Raw genomic sequence first — 24,293 nt, 5'->3', positions numbered from 1 at the left:
TGCTGCAATCATCATAAATCAAAAAATGGAATCATCCAAAGTAAGTGGCTACTATGCTTAAATCTGTTACTCAGTCAAAAGCCCAAATAGTTGGGGAACACTCCTTTTTAAAAAAATGTCAATACAGGGGTCACTTTAAAAGGCATTTCCCCATCTCTTGCAGGAACAATGCTGCTTTCAAGATGGGGTGTGCATCATGTGAAACAAAGTATGCTTCACTCCCACCCCTGCCGCGCCACGAAAGACTGTTCATGTATGTAGACTTGGTTGATTAAAATTCATGTTAATCTGCTAAAACCAGACTCCCCCAAATAAGCAAAATCTTGCAAATGCGCATAGACAGGGTGAAGAATTCAGCTTTTGTTTGCCATTGCAAAAGGTGTGTTAAATAGTGTAGAGTGCAGATAAACATGGATCAGATTTCAATACTGAAGGCCCTCAGAAATCAGTAAGATGTTTACACGGAAAACCTTTATTCATAATTTTGGAATCTTACACCCCTGCCCGATGAGGCACTTTCTTCCTAGTGTCCTTCAGTCTGATCACTTCCCCCTCTTGTACGTTTACCTGCAGAAAGAGCATCGATGTCTCTCTGACATGCCAGAGGGGTGCTTTATTTCACATGGCCCAGGGGCTCACTTTCCCCTGCAGGCAAGAGGGGAGTGGAGCAGAATTGAGAGCGCTGTCCACTTGAGGGTGTTTATGAGAGCCAGTAGCAAGAGGCTTCAGACTTCACAGAGCGAACTCCAAGCTGCAGATCTCTGGGCAGGGCGTCTTTCCATCGGCCCCAAACCCTCCGATGAGGTAGAGCTTGTCATTGCAGAGGCAGGTGCAGTGGCCAACTCTCTTCTGGCCCCGGTTGGAGCAAGAGAAGTGAAACCAGTTTGCTGGCGAAGACCCTGAGAGAAGAGACAAGCTCTGTGAGGTTCTTGGGAAAGGCTTCCTATCCCATCAACTCTAGCTGCTGGTTGGGTGCAAAAGAGGCTCATACATGAACCTTCTGTGTGTAGAGAGATGGGATAGGCCAAGTTTTGGTTAACAGTTGCGTCAGTTCCCCATGCATTTTATCTGAGGAGTACTTGTTCCTCATCGTAGCTTGCTAGGCATACAATTCCCTATTCAACAACCCTTCGGCAAGTGAAGAATTGCCGTGGGGGGTGGGAGATGCTACATAGCTGGAGAATTTACATGCGTGGTTCTAATAAGCACCCCTAAGATTTGTCCCAGCTTCTGGCCAGAGAGATTCTTAGCACAAAGATGCCACTTACTTGTATCATGGATGTAAAGATCATTGCAAATGGTATCCCTGCCGGTCGATAAAGTCTCCCCACCAAAGATGACAGCAAAAGGCCCCACCACGGTGCAAGATTGGTGCCTCAGGCCTTTGGGACCCTGCCGGGATCCCTTTTCAGTGCTGACCAAGCGAGAGAGATTCTCTGTCAGCCCAGGAGCATGGACAGAATCAACCTGAAAGAGGGAAAGGATGCAGCAGACTTTGAAAAATGCAGAGAGATGGAGGCTGTTAAGCACCGCTAAAGTCTTTTATTAGAATGTTGTGTATTAAAAATGCTTAATTTTATTGAGAGAATATGGATTGTTAAGCGGAGGGACTGGATTCCAATGGGGCAGGACGGTTGAATGGACAATGTTGAGGACAACAGGACAGGCTGAGAATGCCAAGAGCAGTAGGAGCTCAAGGGTAAAGCATGGGGAGAAGAGGGTCTGATGCAAAGGGGAGGAAGGTGGCACTCCAAGAGGCTCAATTTCACATCCTGATCTGAACCCAAAAGAGCACTTTCCACAGTACTAGCCATTTGGACCCTACGATCGGTGAGCCTGGCAATCCCTGAGATCACTGGGTGGAAGTATGTTTTTAACTGCAACTGCTTTTAGGATTGTGGAACAGTGGAACCTTGGTTCTCGAACGGTTCAGTTGACGAACAAATTGGCTCAGGAATGCCGAAAACCCGGAAGTAAATGTTCCAGTTTGCGACCGTTTTTCGGAAGCTGAACATCCGACACGGCTTCCGCTTGAGTGCAGGAAGCTACTGCAGCCAATCGGAAGCCATGCCTTGGTTTTCGAATGTTTCGGAAGTCAAACGGACTTCCGGAATGGATTACATTCAAGAGCCAAGGTACCACTCACCCTGGCCACCTTCAGGAGGAAGGGAGGGATGCAAATAATGAAATAAAATTGCACTGGTTTGGAGATTTGCAAGGGTGAACATCAGAAGTTTGCTTATAGTGAGACAATTCATCTTGCTCCCCATTGTCAACACTGACTGGCAGAGGCTCTACAGGAGTTTTATCCCAGCCCTGCCTGGCGATGAATGTGGAACCTTCTTCAAGTAAAGTAGGTGCTCTACCACTGAGCTACCGCCTACCTCCACATACACACGTGAGGGGATCTTGGGTTTCCTATTTCTGCAAGGCCACATCATGCACCCACCCCACTCATACTCACATGGATTTTGCTTTTCCCCCAGTGTCCAGCTATGTCAAAGTCAGCTGAGTCCCGTCCTCCAAAGACCACCAGATTGTAGCCACTGCTCTTCCCGCTTGGGGTGGTTTCGCGCAGCAGCATGGCAGAATGGCCGGCCCGGGAGGCCGTGCGCGATTCCTCTTCTTTGTACCTGGCAACAGGAGGAGAGAGCCAAAGGATGCTCTTTTAAAAATAATAATAAATTTTTTTATTAAAAGTTTTCAACATAAAATACAATGAAAATCACACTAATCTAGAAAAGAAAAATAGAGAAAGGCAAAAAGAAAGAAAGAAAGAAAGAACAAAAGGAAATTAGAAAGCCCTCTATCAAGAACTCAAGGTGTGTACATTGTTCTCTCATTTAAACCCCACAACAAGCCTGTATGTTAGGCTTATAGGCAGTGAGTGAGTTCAATGTTACTTAGTGAGCTTCATGGCTGAGTGGGGACCTGAACTTTGGTCTCCCAGGACCAAGACTTACCACTATGCAACATTGGCTTTCCTATACCAGTGGTTGGACTCGCAACTCCCAGCAGCCATTGTGGCCAATGGTCAAAGATGGTGGGAGTTGAAGTCCAAGAACATCTGGAGGATCCCCCTTGCTTGCTAGATCTAACAGATGTTTACTCAAGTCTGGCCTGTACCATCTAAGCTTGTAGGTGCAGCCACATAAAATAAGAAGAGCTTGCTGAATCAGGCCAGTGACCCATCTAGTCCAGCATCCTGTTCTCACAGTGGCCAACCCAATGCCTGTGGGAAACCTGCAAGCAGGATCTGAGCACAAGAGCCCTTTCCCCTCTGGAATTCAGAAGCATTGGTGCCTCTGACTTAGGTGGCAAAGCATAGCCAACACGGCTAGTAGCCATTGCTAGCCTTCTCCTCCATTTGTCCAACATTCTTTTAAAGCCATTCTGTGTTCTGCAATTTTAACTGTGCGCTGTGTGAAGAGGTACTTTCTTTCATCTGCTCTGAACAAACATTCAGCTTCTCTAGATGCCCATGTGTTCCAGTGTTATGAGAGAAGGTGAAAAACCTTTGTAGGACTGAAGCCCTTGCAAGCAGCTCGGTATTCTGGGCAAGGTCTTACCAGTAGGTCTTGCTGGCAGGGTTGAGATGCAATGTGAAGATGCTGGCGTAGCGCCGCTGAGTTCGCAGCCCGCCCTCGCGGCCCACCACCCGTGCCTCATGGTCCGTGAGCTTAGTGCAAGTGTGGCTGCTGAGCCCCATGGGGGCCTGGTTGGAGGGCCCCGCAGCCCAGCGTTCCCACTGCCCCCCTTCGGCATCAAAGCAGCACACGTCAGAGACCCGGCGGGAGCCGTCCCAGCCTCCCACCACGCACAGGAAGCGGTCAGACAGGACCACAGCTTCGTGGTGGCTCCGGCGGTGCTCGCATTCGGGAGCCATCCTTTTGACCGTCTGGAGTGTGGGGTCGAAGGCTACCACATCCCCAAGGGGCGGCTCCTGGGTCTCCTGCGACTTCAGGCCCCCGAAGATGAGGAGCTTGCCCTGCACCACATTGCACGAGTGGAATGCACGGCCGAGGAGGTCACTGCACACCACTGGCTTCCACTCCCAGCTGCGGCCGGTGGCTGCCATACCACATTTGACCTGCAGGAGGCAAAGCAAGAAGGGTCAAGGGACAAGGTGGTGGACAATCCAAAGAGGGATTTATTTATTCATCTTAATGAGCTGCAAATAGCCATGTTGGAACAAACCTAAAATAATACAAGTAAACAATTTTTTCTTGCAGGAAAGAGGAGGGATGTGGAGATTACCAACAATAAAAAATAGACACAGGTCTTATCGTTAGATGCCCAATGAAACAACACTCCTTCATAAACTGGCTCTCATATCACCTCTGTCCCCTCTGTGCCAGGCTAAACGTACACAACTCCCTCAACTTCCCAAGTCTCCCGACTTCCCTGGGAAGGGGGATTGATTGTTAAAACCACTCTAGCAACTGTAGCTCTAAGAGGGGGAAGAGGGGCTTCCTAACAGCTCTCAGCACCCTTAACAAACTACAGGTCCCAGAATCCTTCAGTGTATGCTATGACTGTTTAATGAAATATAGTGTTTTAAATGCATGGCCGAACTGACTCCAGGAATGTGCTACAATACACCAGGTGTAAATAGACCACTTCACTTAAACAATGAACTGAATTGAAAATCTACCCTTACAATACACAAACAAGCATATGCATCCTCACTCCTGACACTCTCTTTCTACCCCCCCAAAAACTAAAATAAGAATAAACTTTTTTTTTGTACTTGGGTTTAAAAAGCCCCTGCACCACTGAGCCTAAACTGAAAATCAATGTCCCTTTCCCTGGCTGCCCCCACCAAGCTCTGGTCATTTTACCAAGCCATGCCCAAAGGCAAGAGCAGAAACAACAAGCATGTTATACTAGGAACAGGTTAAGAAAGGGTGCCCTTCCTCTGGTAAATAGGAAGGGTGGAAGCATTTGTGCAAGGAGTTTGGTGCAATTAATTTTGTTTTGTTGTTTTTTAAAAAAAAAAAAAAACAAAGAAAAAAAAAACGCATCCTGTCCTACTCCTAAATAACGTTCCTCCTCTTCATATGGTAGCTGTCAGATCACAAACTCCAAGGCTTGTCCCCTCCCCTCCCCGACCCCCCCCCCCCCGGCAAAAAGAAAAAGCTTATTGTGCACATGCTCACAAACACCCCTGAGCACCCTGCCAGGGTGTGTTTTCCAGTTGTGCTGGATAAATGTCCCTCCCCATTCCCCCCCAAAAACCTCTCAAACCAGATTTGTATGTGCATGCAGGAATGGCTGTGTCATCAATCTCAGAAACAGTCATTTGGGCCTACCTTAAAAGAAGAAGCCTCTGCGGAGCAGAAAGCCTGGTTGCCTAGCAATGGGCAGTCCCTAGCAACCCCATCATGTGTCTTGGCAACCGATTCTGTGGCTTACAGGAAAAGGCAGGCCCTGCCAGAAAGCATTTGCTGAGTGTGGTAAAGTTAGCAGGAGCATTAATAATCCGTGTGTGTGTGTTTGTTTTACGGCCAGCATAGGGGCGTCACGAGGAATCTGGAAAGAATTGGGATTTGCCGAGGAACAGTAACCATTGATGGCAAAAATGATGAGCTGGGGGTGACAGGGGGGAATTGGAGGTAGTGGTATCATAGAGCTTCCTTCATTTGTTTTCAAAAAAGTTGGAACCACGAGCTGTAGTTGTGCTCACTAGAGCTGCCAGACCTCTGGGATTGACATGAAGTATCCAGATTTGCCTGACCCCATCCAGGTGGCAGGGGTAGGGCTTGAATCTCCAGGTGGACGAGAGTGCCTTAAAAAAACAAAACACAAAAGCAAAATTAAGAATACTGTAAGTATTCTTCAGCCTGCAAATTATTGCATAGAGTCTTGGGGGTGGGGTCTGCCCTTCTCTTCACCACTTTCCCCTCTCCCAATTAACCTCCACCTCTGCAAATTATTGCATAGAGTCTTGGGGGTGGGGTCTGCCCTTCTCTGCACCACTTTCCCCTCTCCCAATTCACCTCCATCTCCAGGGAGGTGGTAGGGAGCACAGAAGAAGACTCACCAGGGGCCATCCCTAGATCTCAGGTTTGAGGCCTGAAAGCTCAGGATCTGGGATGCTCCTGACCTGGCAACCTTCAAGTTTACATTCCTGTTTTCTGTACACACTCACTGCATTCCTAGTGTGGGATTTTTAACCCATGTTCACACAATGCTGTCTAAAATGCGCATGTATCCTGTACAGAGCTGGATTAAGCCCTTTAGAGGACCTAAGCACTGAAAAGTTTATGGTCCCTCCTCCACCATATGTAATTCAAAATAAAAACGATACTAACCTGTAACATATAATTTTATTTTTCAAAACTTACATGTCTGCTGAAATGTACATGCATGGGATCTGATTCCCTCGTATTATTTCGATCAACGTTTGTAGGATGCCCCTATGGTTTAGGTGGGGATAAGTAATAAGAGAACAGAAAAATGGGGGAATAGTGTGGGGTGGAGTGTAAGGAAAACTAACAAACCTGTGTTTCTCCCCATAATGACTGTTTTGATGCTTTAAAAAAATCTATGTCAAATTCTTTCAAAAAAATATCTCATTTCTCTGTGTGTGTGTCTCTGTGTGTGTCCCTGCTTTGCTGGTGCCCTAAATACATGCATAGTCTGCCTATTGGACAATCCAGCACTGATCCTATAAAGGAAAAGGGACCCCTGACCATTAGGTCCAGTCGTGACTCTGGGGTTGCGGCGCTCATCTCGCTTTATTGGCCGAGGGAGCCAGCATACAGCTTCCGCGTCATGTGGCCAGCATGACTAAGCCGCTTCTGGCGAACCAGAGCAGCACACGGAAACGCCGTTTACCTTCCTGCCGGAGCGGTATCTATTTATCTACTTTGACGTGCTTTCGAACTGCTAGGTTGGCAGGAGCAGGGACCGAGCAACAGGAGCTCAACCCATCGAGGGAGTCAGACCCTGTGTTTTAAATGGGTCCTTGACAAAATTCTCCCTGAAATTTATTTATTTGTTATCAAAGAGGGTTGCTATTCCCATGCAATCCAGAGCCACTCTTTTTCTCTGCCTTCAACAGATACATGGCAGGCAGAAATTCAACAGGTACATCCCCACCCCCACCCCCACCCCACATAGGGATGTGGTTATATGGAGAAAACTGTAGAGTTTCTGCTTCCTATGGAAGGGGATCAGAACAGTGCAGCCCCCCACCCTGAAGCACCAGGAAGGAGAATCCAGTGGACTGTTGACAGTACACAGAATGATTGTTTGCAGTCGCTTTGTAAGGTTTTGCTCCGTTCCTCCTGTCCCAGTGACCTCCAGCCTCTCCCCAGCTCTCTATGGCCTGCTCAGGTCAGAACTGGTTTCAGAGCAGAAAGCGGTCGTGCCATACCTGTTTGCCTGACCACTTTCCCTGTATAATAATAACATCCCCCCCCCCTCCCAAAAGTAGGAACACCGCCCTGTCAAGCCTGACTAAACCTTGAGAGCAGAAAGAGAGGTCAGGCTGATCTGAGCATCCACATGCGAGGAAGGAGTTTCTCACTCCTCGTCTCCAAATAGTTTGGCACGTCTCTTCCAAAAGGTAAGGCTTGGCCTTCAGGAATTCAGTGTGGGTGGGAATGGGTGCTGTTCACAGCTTTGGACCGCAATTGCCAATGGTATGTTTCCCATGTATTTCTGATGGGGCTCTTGTGCCATTAACGGGTGCATGACAGGCTGATGAATATTTTTCCAGCCGCTTTATCTCCACACAGAAACAGTTTCACTGGTGAGCATTCTGCCTGCCCTGCAGTGTTGTTGTCGTAAAGGCACAGAAGCCCCACTAGAAAAAGAAAGTTGGCAACCATAGCAAAATGTACACTCCAGCTTAGGCGAAGCTCTTCCCCAGCTGTGACCCACCATTTGAAGATGTGTGGGGACAGGGATGGGCTGCAGAGGAGTTGCTGGGTGCTGAAAGACTTGGGTGCAAGCCCATGGCACAACACCACACTTGCTAATTTTATACAGTGGTACCTCGGGTTAAGTACTTAATTTGTTCCAGAGGTCCGATCTTAACCTCAAACTGTTCTTAACCTGAAGCACCACTTTAGCTAATGGGGCCTCCTGCTGCCGCCGCGCCGCCGGAGCACGATTTCTGTTCTCATCCTGAAGCAAAGTTCTTAACTTGAGGTAATATTTCTGGGTTAGCGGAGTCTGTAACCTGAAGCGTATGTAACCCAAGGTACCACTGTATGTGCTTTCTGTCTGGGCAAATTAAGATGTTGGGTGACTGTGGTCTTACCGGCATTGCGCTAAACTGCCCTGTGTGAGCATATTTTATATACAAAAGTTTCTGAAAGCAGCAGGAAATCTGAAGCTCAGTGCAAAAGACCCAGGGCATGGGTCCCACCCCACCCCCTGCTTTGATTCATCCTCCCACCCCATTTCTGATGCAGGTATTGTTGCCGTTGAAAGTCCTACCCTGCGGCCTCATCTCACCTTCCAGAATCATGGAGTTCTCCAAACTTCCGAAGATTGGGGATGCAGAGAAGGAGAGTGAGATGGGATTTGTGCATGGTGTCTCTGGACCAGGTAGGTTCTCTGGCACTTGGAGAAGCTTAATAATACCCTCCAGCAACCAAAGCAGAAAATAGGAGCAAATGAGTTTACTCTGCAATGAATAACCCAATTTTGCCCTTTGTGTAGCAAGGCATGTTAGTAAACCAAACTGAACATGACACTTCCTTCTCCTTTTTTTAAAGTTTGAACAGTCTGTTAATCAACATTTAAAACCTCTGGATTGTGCTAACTACAAAAAAGGATAGGGAACCTGTGGTCCTCTAAGATTTTTTTATTGGACTACCATTCTCAGTATCCCTCTCTCTTGGCTTCTCAAAATGCTAACACTTTCTGCAACTTTTGTGGTTTAAATAACTGGTGGTTTTGAAAGAGGTGGGACCATAGCTGTCAACTTTCAGCTTTGAAAATAAGGGATCAGCAGCCTCAAAAATAAGGGATCAGCAGCCTCACCTGTCCTGAGGACAATCTATGGGATATCTAACAATCCGGGACAGCAGCAGGAAGCAGTGGGAAACAGCGCTGGAATAAGGAAATTTCCCGCAAAAAAAGGGAAGGTTGACAGCTATGGGTGGGGCTGGGATTAGAAGGGAAAGTCTGCTTCTGTCTACACTGCTAGAGTCAAGATGGCCTGTTCTGCACAAGGTTGCTTTCCCCCTGGGAAAGGAGCAGGACCATAGCTTTGCTGGGGGAAATGGAGTGCTCCTGGATCCAACGTTGCCATTGGAGGCTCAGGTGACCTCAGTGGTTAGGAATGGTTAGGAGTGTTTAGGGAAGCTTTTAATGTTTGATGTATTACTGTATTTTAATATTTTGTTGGAAGCCACCCAGAGTGGCTGGAGAAGCACAGCCAGATGGGCAGGGAATAAATACATTGCTGTTGTTGTTGTTGTTGTTGTTGTTGTTGTTGTTGTTGTTGTTGTTATGCCTCTTTCCAGCTCCTTTTGGAGAATAATGACTTGGCCACTGTTCTCCACGCTCTGTTAGCTTCCAGACTGGTTTACTGCACAGGGCTTACACGGAGAACTGAAATGCTGAGATTTGTTTGTATCATGGTTTGCAAGCCCAGTTATCTGTACATGTGCAGCTGTGGTTTAAATTAAGGCAGATACTGAGGGCCGGCACTAGCTGGAGAAGCAAGGAAGCAACTTGTGATCAAAGTTGGGGTGACTTTCTCTTTCCTTCTCCCCACTGCCAGTGGTGATTGCCTGCAAGATGGCGGGAGCTGCCATGTATGAGCTGGTGCGCGTCGGACACTTTGAGCTGGTGGGCGAAATAATCCGTCTGGAGGGTGATTTGGCTACCATCCAAGTCTATGAGGAGACCTGTATCTTTCTGGAAAGGGTGAAGATGATGCCTCCTCCAGCTTTTTAGGCTCGTCTCCTTTGTCTCCCTTCCTCTGCCCTGAGTCTACCTGCTCCCTTTACCTCCCTCCCTTCCTCCCTCCACAGTCCCTTTTGAGACTTGCGTTTCCATCTCTCAACCTTTGGGCCTCGCCTTCCTAAGACGCACCTGTCCTGTATTCCTGGTTGCAAGGAACACCTCTGACCTTTGACTTCTACAAGGCTTTTCGTAGTTCAACGGATTTACAAATTCTGTCGGGGTTGTTCTCCATGCTGCCTTTTAAACTATGACTGGGCCCGTCCCTATGCTGCCCCACCTTTTCCTCCCTTAAATCTGGAGGTTCCCTGTGCTTGGAGAATCCAAACAGAAATGCTACATCAATTTAGGATGAAGAAAATGTAGGATAGCAGTAGATGGAGGGGAACGCCACATGGTCGAGGGGGAATCAAAGGAGGCATGTGGGGTTCACAAACCACCTTCAGCCAAGGTACAGAAGGGCCCATTGCACCAATCATTGGACTCAGCTACATTAGTTGTTGTTTTTTTTATTAAAAAAGCGTTTCAAATGCATTATAACACTATGACACCAGATGGCGCTGTAGAGTCCAGTCCTTCTGCAATGTGATTTCTCATTATGAGTTTTACACTGTGTTTTCCGGAAACATTTTTTTTTAATGTTTCTGGATCCAACCATTGTTTCTTCTTGTTGTTAATCCCCACCCCCCAGACACAATCACGTGTATGTATTGAAATCACTATATATATATATGAGGTATGGGAGGTGCAGAAATTTGAAAGAGGAGATATAACCAAATAATGTTTAGCACACATAAACAGCCAGCCATTGCTCTAACAGTGTTGTGGGGACTCTGATTACTGATTTCAAAAAAGTATTGACTCCATTGTGGGGCGGTCACAAGGCACAAGTGAAGACTGTCCTTGGAAGTATTAAGAGCACGAGAAAGGCCTGCTGGATCAGGCCAATGGCCTATCTGGTACAACATCCTGTTCTCACAGTGGCCAACCAGAGGCCCCAATGGGAAACCTGCAAGCAGGCCTGGAACACACAGGTTCTAGTATTATAGGAGAGAAATAAATTTTATTCTCTGCCTGCTTTCTCAACGCCATTCAGAATTTTACAAATTTGTATCATGTCGCCTCTTACCTTTCCAAAAGGCAAAGTTCGTAGCAGTACCTGTGCAAAGGTAGATGACAACATTGGAGTATCTATTTCAGGTCAGCCTGGCTGGGAAGGAACCCCATTGCTCCCCCCCCCCCTTCTGCCCTTTCCTTGCTCTCTGTTATCCAAGTCTTTTTCCTGAGTAACTGCTACAGCGGGTGTTTGCGTGGGGGATCCCGTGCTGAGGACTGGGAAGCCGCTCTCGGTGGAGCTTGGCCCAGGCATCATGGGGTCCATCTTTGACGGGATCCAGCGGCCCCTGAAAGACATCACAGAGCTCACCAAGAGCATCTACATCCCCCGGGGCATCAACATCTCGGCTTTGTCCAAGGACCTGAAATGGGAGTTCAGTCCCAGTCCAAACATCCGGGTAAGAGACACGCTATTGGTTTTGGGAAGCAACAAGGCCCTGGGTCGTAGGGATGAGTTATGAAACCAAGGGGGCAGTGGCCCCCCAAAATTTGGGGAACCACTGGGCCTTAAGGTGAGCTTCTTGGCTGAGTGAATATTGGAAGCTGGATCTCTTCTACCCTAATCCAACTTTCTGTCTACTCCATTCTGCTGGCTTGCAATAGGAACATAGGAAACTGTCTTAAATTGAATCAGGCCATTGGTTCATCTAGCTCAGTCTGTATTTCCTGGCAGTAGCTCTCCAGGCTTTCAGACATGGGGGGTGGGACTCTCCCAGCCCTAATGTGGAAATGCTGGGAACTGAACCCAGGTGCTTTTGTAAATGTTTGATTTACAGGCTGATGGCCAGAAATTTAATAATGAAAAAGTGCAAGATTGTGTGTGTGTGTGTGTGTGTGTGTGTGTGTGTGTGTGTGTCACTAAGGAAAAAACCTATGCCAACACCAAGGCTGAGGTTCAAAGAAGAACCAGAGAACTAAAAAACACCTGGTGGATAAATAAAGCTCAAGAGATCCAGCACTTAGCTGACACTCATGATGCACAGAGTTTCTTTAAAGCCACAAAGACCATCTATGGGCCAGTAAATCATGGCATATGCCCCCTATGCTCAGCAGACAGTATCACACTTCTAAAAGATAAAGAAGTTATTTCACTGCGCTGGAAAGAACATTACCAACATCTCCTTAACCACAACTCCCCTATAGCTACTGAGGTCCTCTCACAAATTCCTCAAAAACAAGTTAGAGATGAGCTTGCAGTATCTCCAAATCTGGGAAAGTTGTGTACAGCTATTAACCAAATGAAAAACAACAAAGCCAGTAGACCTGATGGGATACCTGCCGAAATCTTCAAAGTGGGCGGAATTGAACTTACACATCAACTTCACAAGCTCATTGAAAAAATCTGGGAAAGAGAAGAAATCCCAGCAGACTTTAGGGGTGCCAAAATTATCAATCTCTTTAAAAAAGGTGACAGAACTGATTGTGGAAACTATCGAGGCATAGCTGCGGCCGGCAAAATTCTTGCAAAATTCTTAGCAAACCGTCTCATAACAATATCCGAGGTGACCCTTCCTGAATCCCAAAATGGTTTTCAGCCTTCTAGGGAGATAGTGGACATGATTTTATGGAAGACAATCTTACTCAGCTACGAGTGATCGCCAAAGAAGAAGTGTGTGTGTGTGAATCAATTAAGATTTGCCGCAATCTTCATAATAGTAGACTAACATTTACTGCAGAATCATAGAACTGTAGAGTTGGAATGGACCCAAAGTGTCAACTAATCCAGCCCCCTGCAATACAGGAATCACGTTGTGATTGTATTGTATTATATGTCCATGCAATGGAATGTAAATTTTATAACGTGTAAATCTTTTTATAACATTTTAGATAGGGGCATTGCATTCATTGGCCAGAATGCTGGAAAGTTAACTCCTTATGAAGGCTTTGGGCAGTGGACACTGCCTGTGTGTTCTCCTTTATATTTTCTCAAATAAAAGGCTAGAAACCCACTTTAAAAAGAAGATGAAGAATCAGACATCCAGAAAAGTGGCTTCAAATCTTAGTGGGACAGTTCCCCATAGGCATTCCTACGGCAACATGGCTGTTGATTTCAGCAGGTGTTTCTCACACATTTCAAAGCCAGTTTTCACACTCATGAGGACTAGGTTTGCTTTAAATACAAAGACAAATGAAAGCTAAGACTCTCAGGATGCTGAACTGTACAGCCATTTCCCCCTTATGTGACTTCTCTGTGCTTGTGTGAACTCTCACAGAACACATCCAGCCCCTGTCTTGGGTCTGCTTTTATGTTGAGATCCTGTTGTGCTTCTTAACCATTTCTGCTGCTCTCCCTTCTACGTTTTTAGGTTGGGAGCCATGTAACTGGCGGCGATATTTACGGAACAGTGCGCGAAAACTCCCTCATCAAGCATATGATCATGGTGCCCCCCAGGTGCCGGGGCACAGTCACCCACGTTGCCCCAGCTGGGCAGTATGATACTTCGGTAGGTAGTGTTGTATGTGTGCTTCTTCTATGCAGATTTATTCGACTAATTGGCTAAAACTTGTGCATTAAATTGACTGGGAGTTCTGTAATGGGTCGACACTGTTACTTTTTAGCCATACAATGCAGACGTTGACATTTTTCTAGCCTTCCCTTTTAATAGTGATGATGTAAAGGTAAAGGACCCCTGGACAGTTAAGTCCAGTCAAAGGCAACTATGAGGTTGGGGCACTCATCTCGCTTTCAGGCCAAGGGAGCTGGTGTTTGTCCATAGACAGCTTTCCAGGTCATGTGGCCAGCATGACTAAACCGCTTCTGGCCCAATGGAACACCATGACGGAAACCAGAGTGCACGGAAACACTGTTTACCTTCCTGCCGCAGTGGTGCCTATTTATCTACTTGCACTGGTGTGCTTTCGAACAGCTAAGTTGGTAGGAACTGGGAAGGAGCAACGAGAGCTTACTCTGTTGCAAGGATTTGAACCATAATCCTTCCAAGTGGCAAGCCCAAGAGGCTCAGTGGTTTAGGCCACAGCGCCACCAGTGTCCCATAGTGATGATAATAGCAGCAGCAACAATATAAAGCATTTATGTAGCCTTTTAGAGCATCCAATGCTCAGGAATCATTCGAACAGCTCTGTAAGGTGGTAGGCCGTTGTCATTCTTATTATTCCCACATTGTAGAATGGGAGGTGGAAATAGTGAATTTGGGCTGAAATGGGAGATTTTGAACAGCTAGCCTCTGGCAATTGCACCGTGGCCACTCTCACCCCTGTGCCTTTCCCCCTGAAGGATGTGGTGTTGGAACTCGACTTTGAGGGAGTGAAGGAGAAACTCACGATGGTGCAGGTGTGGCCCGTCCGGCAGATCCGTCCCGTGTCAGAGAAGCTCCCGGCCAATCATCCGCTGCTGACTGGCCAGAGGGTCCTGGACGCCCTCTTCCCGTAAGCCAGGGGTGGAGAAAACCTCTTTCAGCCTGAGGGGCCACATGCCAGTAATGGGCAGGGCCAGAGGGAAAGAGGATCCTGATTCTCACTGCAATTAGATCTTCCACCAGATGTCAAACAATTTTGGAGGCTGGGTGGGCTGGCCTGCAGAACCTTTCCCTTCCCCCCATTATCCTCTCCCCCCACTTCTTCCCATAGGTGTGTCCAAGGTGGGACCACAGCCATCCCAGGTGCCTTTGGCTGTGGCAAGACAGTCATCTCCCAGTCGCTGTCCAAGTATTCCAACAGCGATGTCATCATTTACGTGGGCTGCGGCGAGCGGGGCAACGAGATGTCTGAAGTGCTGAGGGACTTTCCCGAGGTGAGATCAGTGGAGTGGGCGGGGCTTTGTGCTGTGGGCGGAGCCATCCTGGTCCTTTGCTCCCAATTCCTTATTCCTTAAGGTAAACATAGCATTATTGTGCACTGCCCCAATCTCTAGCTCTCCCCACCCCACCCCACAAACTCTTCCCTAAACCACCACCACCTGCCCTTCCTCTGCCCTGTAATCACTTTGCTTCCTCTCTCAGCTGACGATGGAAGTGGATGGCAAGACGGAGACGATCATGAAGCGCACCTCGCTCGTCGCCAACACGTCCAACATGCCTGTGGCCGCACGAGAAGCCTCCATTTACACAGGTGAGGCTGCCCTTCTCTCGCCCTGTTTTAGGCAAATGTATAAAAATGGCTCTCTGGCATCTGAGTAATCCCACAGTTAGTTCCATACGTCAGCCTTCTCCATTAATGCTCCCCAGCTGCAAGGCGTGGTGTCAGCCCAGCCACTCTGTTGGAGACAGGATGCTGGGCTGGGTAAATCTTTGGTACCCTACAACAGCTTAGGCAAAACTGAAAATGCCATCCCCACCTCCTCCTTCTTCTCCACAGCGGCAAGATCCACACTCTAAGGAATGGGATGCATGCTGCTGCCTCCCCCCCTCCCACTGCTGTCATGTGGTGGGCAGGCAGCACACAGAGGTGTGCGGCCCACTCCTCGGAGCCCGGATCTGCCACTGCGGAGGGAGGGGGGGGCTACCACCTGTGGCATTTTCCTCACCTCACAGGCAGGCAGGCAGGCCCTGAGCTAAGATCATCTTGTGATCTTAACCTCTTCCATGCATTTGGGGTAGGGAAGAGATGTTCTCTCATGCTATATTTTTGGAAGATTTATTGTCTTCCCGGCTCTTCTGCTTGAGACACTTGCTCCTCAGAGGGATCTCCTCCCACCCACAATGCCTCTCTCTCTCTTTCTCTTTTCTGTTTACCCCACCCCATCCAGGGATCACACTCTCAGAGTACTTCCGTGACATGGGCTACCATGTAAGCATGATGGCCGACTCCACTTCCCGCTGGGCAGAGGCACTCCGTGAGATCTCTGGGCGTTTGGCTGAAATGCCTGCAGGTAACCCTCTTTTTGTTTTTCGAGACTTCCCTCATTTCCCAATTCTAGGGGATTTATATAGGGTGAGCATGGGACAAGCGATCCTGCCCCCCCCGACTCTTGTTTATTTATTTGAATTTATGTAGAATTTATGTACCTCACTCTTCAGCCAAAAAGTCTCCACGATCAGCTTACAGACAGTCAGTTGAAAGACTGTCCCTGCCCACAGGCTTGCAGTCTTAATAAAAACATGACACACAAGGGACAGGGAGACACCAAAAACATTACAATGAAGGGTGCCTTCCTGCCTGATGTCCGTGGGCAGGGAGTTCCAAAGTGTGTAAGTGCTTCCATACACACACACACAGAACTTAAGTGGTAGCTGGAACAGTGCCAGTTCAGTATAGAATTCTGGAATTGGAAGGGACCCCAAGGGCCATCTAGTCCAACCCCCTGCAATGCAGGAATCACAACCGCATTATATGTCTTTAGTCACCAGGTGAAAATGTTCCTCTTCAACCAGGTCTTGGGCTGATTAATATTCTACGGCATTCTTAAATGTGTTTGTGGCTGTGGGGGTTATTGTTTCGTTTTAGCTATTTATTTTGTGATTTTATCTGGTATCTTTATCTTGTGAACTGTCCTGAGACCTTCAGATGAAGGGTGGTATATACATTTTACTACTACTACTACAGAATTCCTAACAGCCATCTAGCCTCTGTTTAAAAACCTCCAGTGAAGGAGAGCATCACTTTCTGAGGGAGTCCATTTCACTGTCCAACAGCTCTTGCTGTCAGAAAGTTCTTCCTAATGTTTAGTTGGAATCTCCTTTATTGTAAATTGATTCCACTGATTTGGGTCCTACCCTCTGGAGCAGCAGAAAAAAAGCTTGCTCTGTCTTCCTTGAAAAAGCCCTACAGGTATTTGAAGATGGCTAGTCTATCACCTGAAAGGGCCACAGAGCCTAGGGGCTTGCCGATCAAAAGGTCGGCGGTTCAAATCCCTGTGACGGGGTGAGCTCCCGTTGTTCGGTCCCAGCTCCTGCCAACCTAGCAGCTCGAAAGCACGTCAAAGTGCAAGTAGATAAATAGGTACTGCTCCAGCGGGAAGGTAAATGGCGTTTCCGTGCACTGGTTCGCCAGAAGCGGCTTAGTCATGCTGGCCACATCACCCAGAAGCTGTATGCCGGCTCCTTCAGCCAGTAAAGCGAGATGAGCACTGCAACCCCAGAATCATTCGCGACTGGACCTAGCAGTCAGGGGTACCTTTACCTTTACCTTTTAGCCTATCACCTCCCAGGCTAAACACCCCAACTCCTTCAACCATTGCCCATAAGGCATGGTTTCCAGGTCCTTGATCATCTTGATCCCCCTCCTTTGCACCCTGACATCAGGCAGTCACCTTCAACGTAATCTTTTCAGCTCCTCCCTGTCCCTTATCCTTTGTGTGCCATTTTTTTCTTAGATTGTAAACCTGGACACCATTATTATTATTATTAGTAGTAGTAGTAGTATACTGTCTGTCATCTGGAGATCACAGGGTGGTTCACAACATAAAAATACAAAATGAGATGGCCACCACTTTGGACAGCTTTGAAAGGGAATTAGGCAAAATCCATGGAGGATAACCATGGTTACTGGCGATCCTGGCTCTGTGCTATCTGAATCCAGGCTGCTGTGGAACAAGAGCAAAAGAGTGCTGTTGTGCTCAGCTCCTGCTCGTAGGCATCCCATGGGAGGCACTGTGAGAACTGGTGATGGGCTGCTGACCTTGTAGGACTCTTCTTACGTTTACATTCTTAAATTCCAGACAGCGGGTACCCGGCCTACTTGGGTGCCCGCCTGGCTTCCTTCTATGAACGGGCTGGGCGTGTGAAGTGCTTGGGGAGTCCAGAGCGGGAAGGGAGCGTCAGCATTGTTGGAGCGTAAGTTTCACCACCTCGGTGCCTTACCAAGGGTGTGGTTGGAGAGAAGTGAAGCAGGGGACTCCTAAACCCGGTTAAAGATCTGTGAGTGGATAAACTGATTGCCTTTCAAGCAATTAATTGATATCATTTACTTATTTCAGCACCTCTCTAAAGGTGCTTAACGTCGGTGACAGACAAGTTTCTATTGAGTAAGAGAACTCTGGGTGGTTGTTTTTTAAAGATAGCACCCATTATCTAAAATCCAAAACAAGGAAAAGAGATAAGCCATCTTCCTTCCTTGCACTGAATTTTGCGTCACGTAATTTCTGGTCTTTATAAAGCTCTAGGTGTGTGGATGGTGTTATATTAAAAATAATATCAACGTTCTTCACTGTTTGCAGTAAATTTTATTTTGTGAGTTTAGCACAGCCCCGTGTCAGCCTGGTGGCCTCTGATATTTTGGGCTAAAGTGTCCATCAGCCCCAATCGTCAAATCCATTCATTTTGATGGCTTTCTCCACCCTAGTGCCCTTCAGAAGTTTGGGACTACATCTCCCACTAGCCCTCAGCCAACATGGCCCTTTTGGACTCCAACACCCATCAGCCCCAGCCAACACAGCCATTTTGCACTCCACCTCCCATCAGCTCTAAGCTAGCATGGCCATATTGGACCACAACTCCCATCAGCCCCAGGGGCAGTATTAGAGCAGATGCTCAGTGTTCCTAAGGTCCCAGGTTCAGTGTCCAGTCCTGCTTTCTTGTTTTAAAAAGACCTCTCTGTGAACTCAGACCGAATTTTACACACGTCTCCTTTTTCAGACTTGCAAGAGGCCTTCATTTTTATTAAGTAGGTATCTGTTGGTTTCACACCTGGCGTGTGCTTGGCCACAGCTTGCCAGCTTCCAGTGGGATCAGATCCTCAACTGAGCTCTTGCTGGGAGTTTCATCTCACCTTTCCCATTGACTCCTAGGGTCTCCCCTCCTGGCGGTGACTTCTCTGACCCAGTCACCTCAGCAACGCTGGGGATCGTCCAGGTGAGTCTCCCTCCTAGAGTGTTGCCAGCTACTTGATGCTACCTGGCATGGTCCTGCTAACTCCTCACCTCCCTTCTGGTCCTAATAATTCCAGGTCTTCTGGGGGCTGGACAAGAAACTAGCTCAGCGAAAGCACTTCCCATCAGTGAACTGGCTGATCAGTTACAGCAAATACATGCGGGCATTAGATGAACACTATGAGAGGCACTACCCAGAGTTCGTCTCCCTGCGTACTAAGGCCAAGGAGATCCTGCAAGAGGAGGAAGATCTGGCAGAGATTGTCCAGCTGGTTGGAAAGGTGAGGAGGAGAACAGAAGGGTGTCTGCAGAGGGAGGAGAGAAAAATCATTACTCATCAATTCGTTTCTGTTCCTTTAAAAATCTTCATTTGCCTCATTATCGCTTCAGTGGGATGGTATTTGTGCCATCACAAATTTTTCGCCATTCCAGTTTGTTGAGACCAGGGGCCTTGCATTGCCTGTAACTCTGGCACTGTAGCTCTGTGCCTTGAAAGGATTAGAGGAACCTGATTTTGCAGTTCATTTTGAAAAGTCACAGTGATGCGAGTGCAAGTGGTATTTCAAAATCTATTGTTAACTCAAATCCTGGGGCATTGGAACTCTGCAAATGGCCATACTCAAGTCACCCAGACTGCTAAAATAGACATCTTACAGGGTTGTTGTAAGTATTCCTGATATAAAATATGTGAAGTGGTCAAAACACCCAAAAATGGCTACAAAGCCCTGGAATCTGTTTCCAATCGCAGCAGGGCTTAAGCCTAGATCACTGACTGTGCACAGTGTGCCTTGCATTGCCGCACTTCCCTGTTGGGGAGAAATGAAGCTGGGTGGGGAATCTGGGATTATGCAAAGAATGCCTGGAAGAAAAGGTGTAATTTCCAGGCAGGTTTGAACCTCAGCACTTCTTCTTTTAAGCACCGAGTGTTTTGCTTGAGAGAGATGGCAGGCAGGGCTATTGAAGGTGCCTACATCCTGATTCTTCTCTTTCCCCAACCTTGCTCTTTTCCTGATGCTGCTCCCCATTTATAACTATTGCTTTTGTCCAGGCGTCTCTTGCTGAAACGGACAAGATCACCCTGGAGGTGGCCAAACTGATCAAGGATGACTTCCTGCAGCAAAACGGCTACTCTTCCTATGACAGGTAACCCCACACCAGTTGACTCAATATTTGGACCTCTCTCTTTCACACAGCACTTTTGCCCAAGTTCTACTCTCCTCGTTTAGCTCTGCAAGGTGTTGCTTTTCTGTAATTAGCTGAAAACAGAATTAAAGTGGAGTTCCAACACAACACTTCAATGCAGCAGTATATTGTTCAGCAGGCATGAGGAGCCTGTGGCCCTCCAGATCATAGAACTGTAGAGCTGGAAGGGATTTCCAAGGGTCATCTAGTCCAACATCCTGCAATGCAGGAATCACAGCTAAAGAATCCCCGACAGATGGCCATTCAGGAAAGGCGAGCATCACTTTCCAAGGGAGTCCGTTCCACTGTCAAACAGCTCTTACGATCAGGAAGTTCTTCCTAATGTTTAGTCGTAATTTCCTTTCTCATCATTTGAATCCATTGTTTTGGGTCTCCAGAGCAGGAGAAAACAAGCTTGCTTCATCTTCCATGTGACAGCCCTTCAGATATTTGAAGATGCCTATCATATTGCCTCTCAATCTTCTTTATTTTATTTTATTTTATTTATTTTATTTTATTTTATTTTATTTATATACCGCCCTATACCCGGAGGTCTCAGAGCAGTTCACAGAAAAGATCACAATATATAAAATCAAAATAAGAACAATAATCCAATACCCCCCAAAAAAACCCCACATATTAAAAGGGCATAGGATGTCAATCAGATCAACCAAAGGCCTGGTTTAAAAAGGAACGTTTTTGCCGGGTGCCTAAAGGTGTATAGTGAAGGTACTAGGCAAACTTCCCTGGGGAGAGCGTTCCACAGATGGGGAGCCACTGCAGAGAAGGCCCTTTCTCGTGTTGCCACCCTCCAGACCTCTCAAGGAGGAGGCACACAAAGGAGGGCCTCAGAAGATGATCTCAGAGTCCAGGTAGGGTCATATGGAAAGAGGCAGTCCTTGAGGTGTTCTCCACACTAAGATGTTGTTGGACTCCCATCAGCCGCAGCCATCATGCCCCTAAAGGTAAGGGGTGATCAGAGTTTCTACCCCACAACACCCAAAGGGCAAAAGGTTCCCTAGCCCTGTTGCACAGCAACTGCTTTCCAAGATTCTTCAGTGATGTATCGACATGGAAGTGAGTCTGATCAGCACAAAGCATTTCCAATGTTCATTACAAGTTTCCTGTCTGTGGGCCCTACCCATACTATTTCCTTGATTATTCATCCTTTCCACTTTTCTGTAGCAAAACAAATGTACCTTTTCTTATTTGACAGGCATAATGGTATGCAGGTGATAGGTTTGGGGAGGAACTCCCTACATATTGACATCAGGCAGGTGCTTTTTGACATCTGCTAAAACATTTTTTGTTTAGACAAGCCTATCCAGAAAGTTGAAGTTGATGTGAGTTTTAGTCTATTGTTTTAATTTTTCAAAAGTCTTAAATTATTGCCAATTTTGCATATTGATAACTTTGTCCTTCTATCTTTTTTGTAAACCACTTTGAGAGTTGTTGTTTTTCACAGTCAAGCGTTGTACAAATTTTATGAAACAAATAACTAAGGAGGGTGCCTTCCACAAAGCACCCCAGTAAAAAAAAAATTCAAGACGTTCCACAGCACCTGCACTCAGATTTATTCGCTCACCACTGAGCGTGTATTAAAGTACTTCAAAGTGCCTCTCAATTCCAGGTTCTGCCCTTTCTACAAGACAGTAGGAATGCTCCAGAACATGATTGGCTTCTATGAGTTGGCCCGCCATGCAGTAGAGTCCACTGCTCAGTCCGAGCACAAAATCACCTGGGCTGTCATCCGCGAGAACCTTGGGGAGATCATGTACAAGCTGAGCTCCATGAAGTTCAAGGTGAGGCTGGGCCATCTACCTTCAGTTTAACTAGCTGATTGCAGCTTCCCTTTTATTTCTACCTGCCTCCATCCTAGCAGAGGCAGTTTTAGGGTGGTGCAACCTGTGCAGTCATACTGGGTGCTGTGCTGCAGGGGGCACCAAAACAGGGCTTTAGAACGGGGTGTGAGAGGTGGGGGGGGGGAGGAGAGATTTTAGTGTCACATAGGACACTGTTGAAATTTGAGAGCCCACCCAGAGATGGAAATAAGAAAAAGTCCCTACCAGAGAGGAATGGCAAACCAAGCTGTTGGACTGTGCTGAAATGGCAGAGCTGACTGGAAGACTCAGGAACCTAGAGAACAAAAACTTTATAAAAGAACGGGGGGGAATTATAAGTTATTTAGGAGACCACTGTAAGCAGATGGAAACTTTGACAGGATTTTGATTCAATTTGTACCATGGACAATATGGATTTATATAATATTTAGAGTATGGAAGAATATGCAGTTGTAAATGTTTAAAACAGGAGCCCATGGAGTGGGTGGGGAGAAGTCACAAGAGTCGGAGTAATCTCTATATATGGATATATATATTTGGATCTTTACAACTTTGTATTTGTAAAATCAAATAAAAATAATTTCTTTAAAAAAAGAAAAAGAAATTTGAAAACCCAAAGTCTGCCACTGGTCCTAGTAGCTCTTTTCTTTTCTTTTCTTTTCTTTTCTTTTCTTTTCTTTTCTTTTCTTTTCTTTTCTCTTCTCTTCTCTTCTCTTCTCTTCTCTTCTCTTCTCTTCTCTTCTCTTCTCTTCTCTTTTCTCCTTCAATGTGTCTTCAGCCTGCCATTCATAAATCATTGTTTGTCTCTTTATCCAGGATCCAGCGAAGGACGGAGAGGCAAATATCAAAGCTTACTACGCCCAGCTTAGCGAGGAAATGCAGAATGCCTTCCGCAACTTGGAAGACTAAAAAGGAGGACTTGGAGTACTCAAAATTTTGAGTGATTTGCAGCAGGACTTTTCACATTTCAGGGTGGTGGCGATGTAACAGCTCCAATTAAGAACTCATTGCTAAGAGCTCATTTTTTCATGTCAAATAGAGGCTGGGGGCTGACACCATCACAGTTTGTATGTAACCAGCCACGTGTGGCTGTTTGGTAGCAGTTGTAATATTGGAAGCAAAGGAGTCAGGTGCAAACCTTTGGATTTGTTTGTAAGTTTTTAATTTGCATAGCTTGAATAAATTTGAGTATGTGGTTTATCCATCTATACTTCTGCGTAACTCATTATATGAAAACGTTAACAAAAAAAACCTTATCGATGGCTTGGTCAGATGAGGTGGGATATGATCGGTTAAACTGTGTGCTCTGCTCAATTCCTAAATCAATTCTACTGTCAGAGCTTTGCAGACCCTGAATCCTATTGAGGAATGCTTAATTGAGAACAAGGAATGTTAGCACTCCCAAAATGACAAAAATCAGGTGAGCTATCAGAAGAGAGAGCAAGAATAAGTACTTAAACAGCAGCTTGTCCTTTTACAATTCCCAGGGAGGGATGGGTGGGGCAAGGCATTTGGAATAGCTTTCCCCCCACCCAGCCCCGATGTCTCTCCCCATAACAATACCTGCCACCAGCATTTTGTAGTGCACCCTGCATGAAAGTAAATGTGCCACAAGTGGACGGCTTAGAAATCTAGCAGCTGGTCCCCTTGTTTCTTGCCATTTGGGCCCCTTTTCCTTCTTTTTATCTTTGCTCCCACACTCCCTTCACGCTTAGGGGTAAAGAGGGGGGCAGCTGGTTCTGGGTTAGGCCAAGTATTTTCTTTTCCCTGCTAACCCTTTCTCACCTCTCTTACACTCCATGTTGTTGTTTAATCGTTTAGTTGTGCCTGACTCTTTGTGACCCCATAGACCAGAGCACGCCAGGCACTCCTGTCTTCCACTGCCTCCCGCAGTTTCGTCAAACTCATGTTAGTAGCTTTGAGAACACTGTCCAACCATCTCGTCCTCTGCAGTCCCCTTCTCCTTGTGCCCTCCATCTTTCCCAACATCAGGGCCTTTTCCAGGGAGTCTTCTCTTCTCATGAGGTGGCCAAAGTATTGGAGCCTCAGCTTTAGGATCTGTCCTTCCAGTGAGCACTCAGGGCTGATTTCCTTCAGAATGGAGAGGTTTGATCTTCTTGCAGTCCATGGGACTCTCAAGAGTCTCCTCCAGCACCATAATTCAAAAGCATCAATTCTTCGGCGATCGGCCTTCTTTATGGTCCAGCTCTCACTTCCATACACACTTATACTCCGTAGTTAAGAACAAAAACTAACCATATGTGAAACCAGGGATACCCATACCTGTTTATTTTACGTATTGATTGATCATATTTGTATCCCAATGTTATCTCCAAGGAGTGCAAGGTGGCATATATCAGTGTTTCCCAACCTTGGGCCTCCAGATGTTTTTGGCCTACAACTCCCATCATCCCTAGCTAGCAAGACCAGTGGTCAGGGATGATGGGAATTGTAGTTCAAAA

At 46.8% G+C, this 24,293-nt stretch overlaps 2 protein-coding genes across 13 annotated transcripts; one reads left to right on the top strand and one right to left on the bottom strand.

The window, feature by feature from the left end:
• Positions 1 to 449: 449 nt before the first annotated feature.
• Positions 450 to 11,181, bottom strand: KLHDC9 (kelch domain containing 9). Of its 6 annotated transcripts, none has more exons than XM_081842503.1 (5): positions 11,057 to 11,181; positions 3,570 to 4,090; positions 2,465 to 2,633; positions 1,269 to 1,467; positions 450 to 899 (listed from the first exon to the last, which is right to left on the bottom strand). In XM_081842503.1, the coding sequence occupies exons 1-5, from the start codon at positions 11,108 to 11,110 to the stop codon at positions 733 to 735; spliced, it is 1,110 nt and encodes a 369-aa protein (XP_081698629.1). In that variant the 5' UTR covers positions 11,111 to 11,181; the 3' UTR covers positions 450 to 732. The 6 variants fall into 6 exon arrangements, with proteins under 6 accessions (XP_081698629.1, XP_081698633.1, XP_081698631.1 ...); XM_081842507.1 differs by lacking the exon at positions 11,057 to 11,181 and adding an exon at positions 5,313 to 5,379; XM_081842505.1 differs by lacking the exon at positions 11,057 to 11,181 and adding an exon at positions 5,248 to 5,294.
• Positions 5,354 to 23,029, top strand: LOC309330668 (V-type proton ATPase catalytic subunit A-like). Of its 7 annotated transcripts, none has more exons than XM_081842451.1 (16): positions 5,354 to 5,456; positions 7,439 to 7,573; positions 8,427 to 8,562; positions 9,746 to 9,874; positions 11,227 to 11,441; positions 13,350 to 13,487; positions 14,279 to 14,430; positions 14,632 to 14,794; positions 15,003 to 15,111; positions 15,749 to 15,871; positions 17,660 to 17,774; positions 18,728 to 18,791; positions 18,886 to 19,089; positions 19,857 to 19,951; positions 21,621 to 21,792; positions 22,648 to 23,029. In XM_081842451.1, exons 3-16 carry the CDS (start codon positions 8,481 to 8,483, stop codon positions 22,738 to 22,740), a joined length of 1,854 nt encoding a protein of 617 aa, XP_081698577.1. In that variant the 5' UTR covers positions 5,354 to 5,456; positions 7,439 to 7,573; positions 8,427 to 8,480; the 3' UTR covers positions 22,741 to 23,029. The 7 variants fall into 7 exon arrangements, with proteins under 7 accessions (XP_081698577.1, XP_081698581.1, XP_081698575.1 ...); XM_081842455.1 differs by having other exon boundaries at positions 5,364 to 5,456; positions 7,442 to 7,573; XM_081842454.1 differs by having other exon boundaries at positions 5,378 to 5,486; positions 7,442 to 7,573.
• The last annotated feature ends 1,264 nt before the right edge of the window (positions 23,030 to 24,293 follow it).

This window comes from Podarcis erhardii (genome assembly GCF_964252035.2).
Source record: "Podarcis erhardii genome assembly, chromosome: 15".
In the NCBI taxonomy this organism is placed as follows: domain Eukaryota; kingdom Metazoa; phylum Chordata; class Lepidosauria; order Squamata; family Lacertidae; genus Podarcis; species Podarcis erhardii.
Note: the sequence above shows the minus strand (reverse complement) of the source record. Positions and strands in the feature narration are given on the sequence as shown.

Excerpts from the sequence above, each read along its gene's own strand:
- KLHDC9 (XM_081842502.1), bottom strand. The coding sequence starts at position 4,944 with ATGCTTCCACCCTTCCTATTTACCAGAGGAAGGGCACCCTTTCTTAAC. Across the intron at positions 4,091-4,887 it reads CCTTTCTTAACCTGTTCCTA|GTCAAATGTGGTATGGCAGC; the intron begins GTATAACATGCT and ends TGCCTCCTGCAG. Across the intron at positions 1,468-2,464 it reads GGGGGAAAAGCAAAATCCAT|GTTGATTCTGTCCATGCTCC; the intron begins GTGAGTATGAGT and ends TCCCTCTTTCAG.
- LOC309330668 (XM_081842449.1), top strand. The coding sequence starts at position 5,385 with ATGTGTCTTGGCAACCGATTCTGTGGCTTACAGGAAAAGGCAGGCCCT. Across the intron at positions 14,795-15,002 it reads TGCTGAGGGACTTTCCCGAG|CTGACGATGGAAGTGGATGG; the intron begins GTGAGATCAGTG and ends TTCCTCTCTCAG. Across the intron at positions 15,872-17,659 it reads TTTGGCTGAAATGCCTGCAG|ACAGCGGGTACCCGGCCTAC; the intron begins GTAACCCTCTTT and ends CTTAAATTCCAG.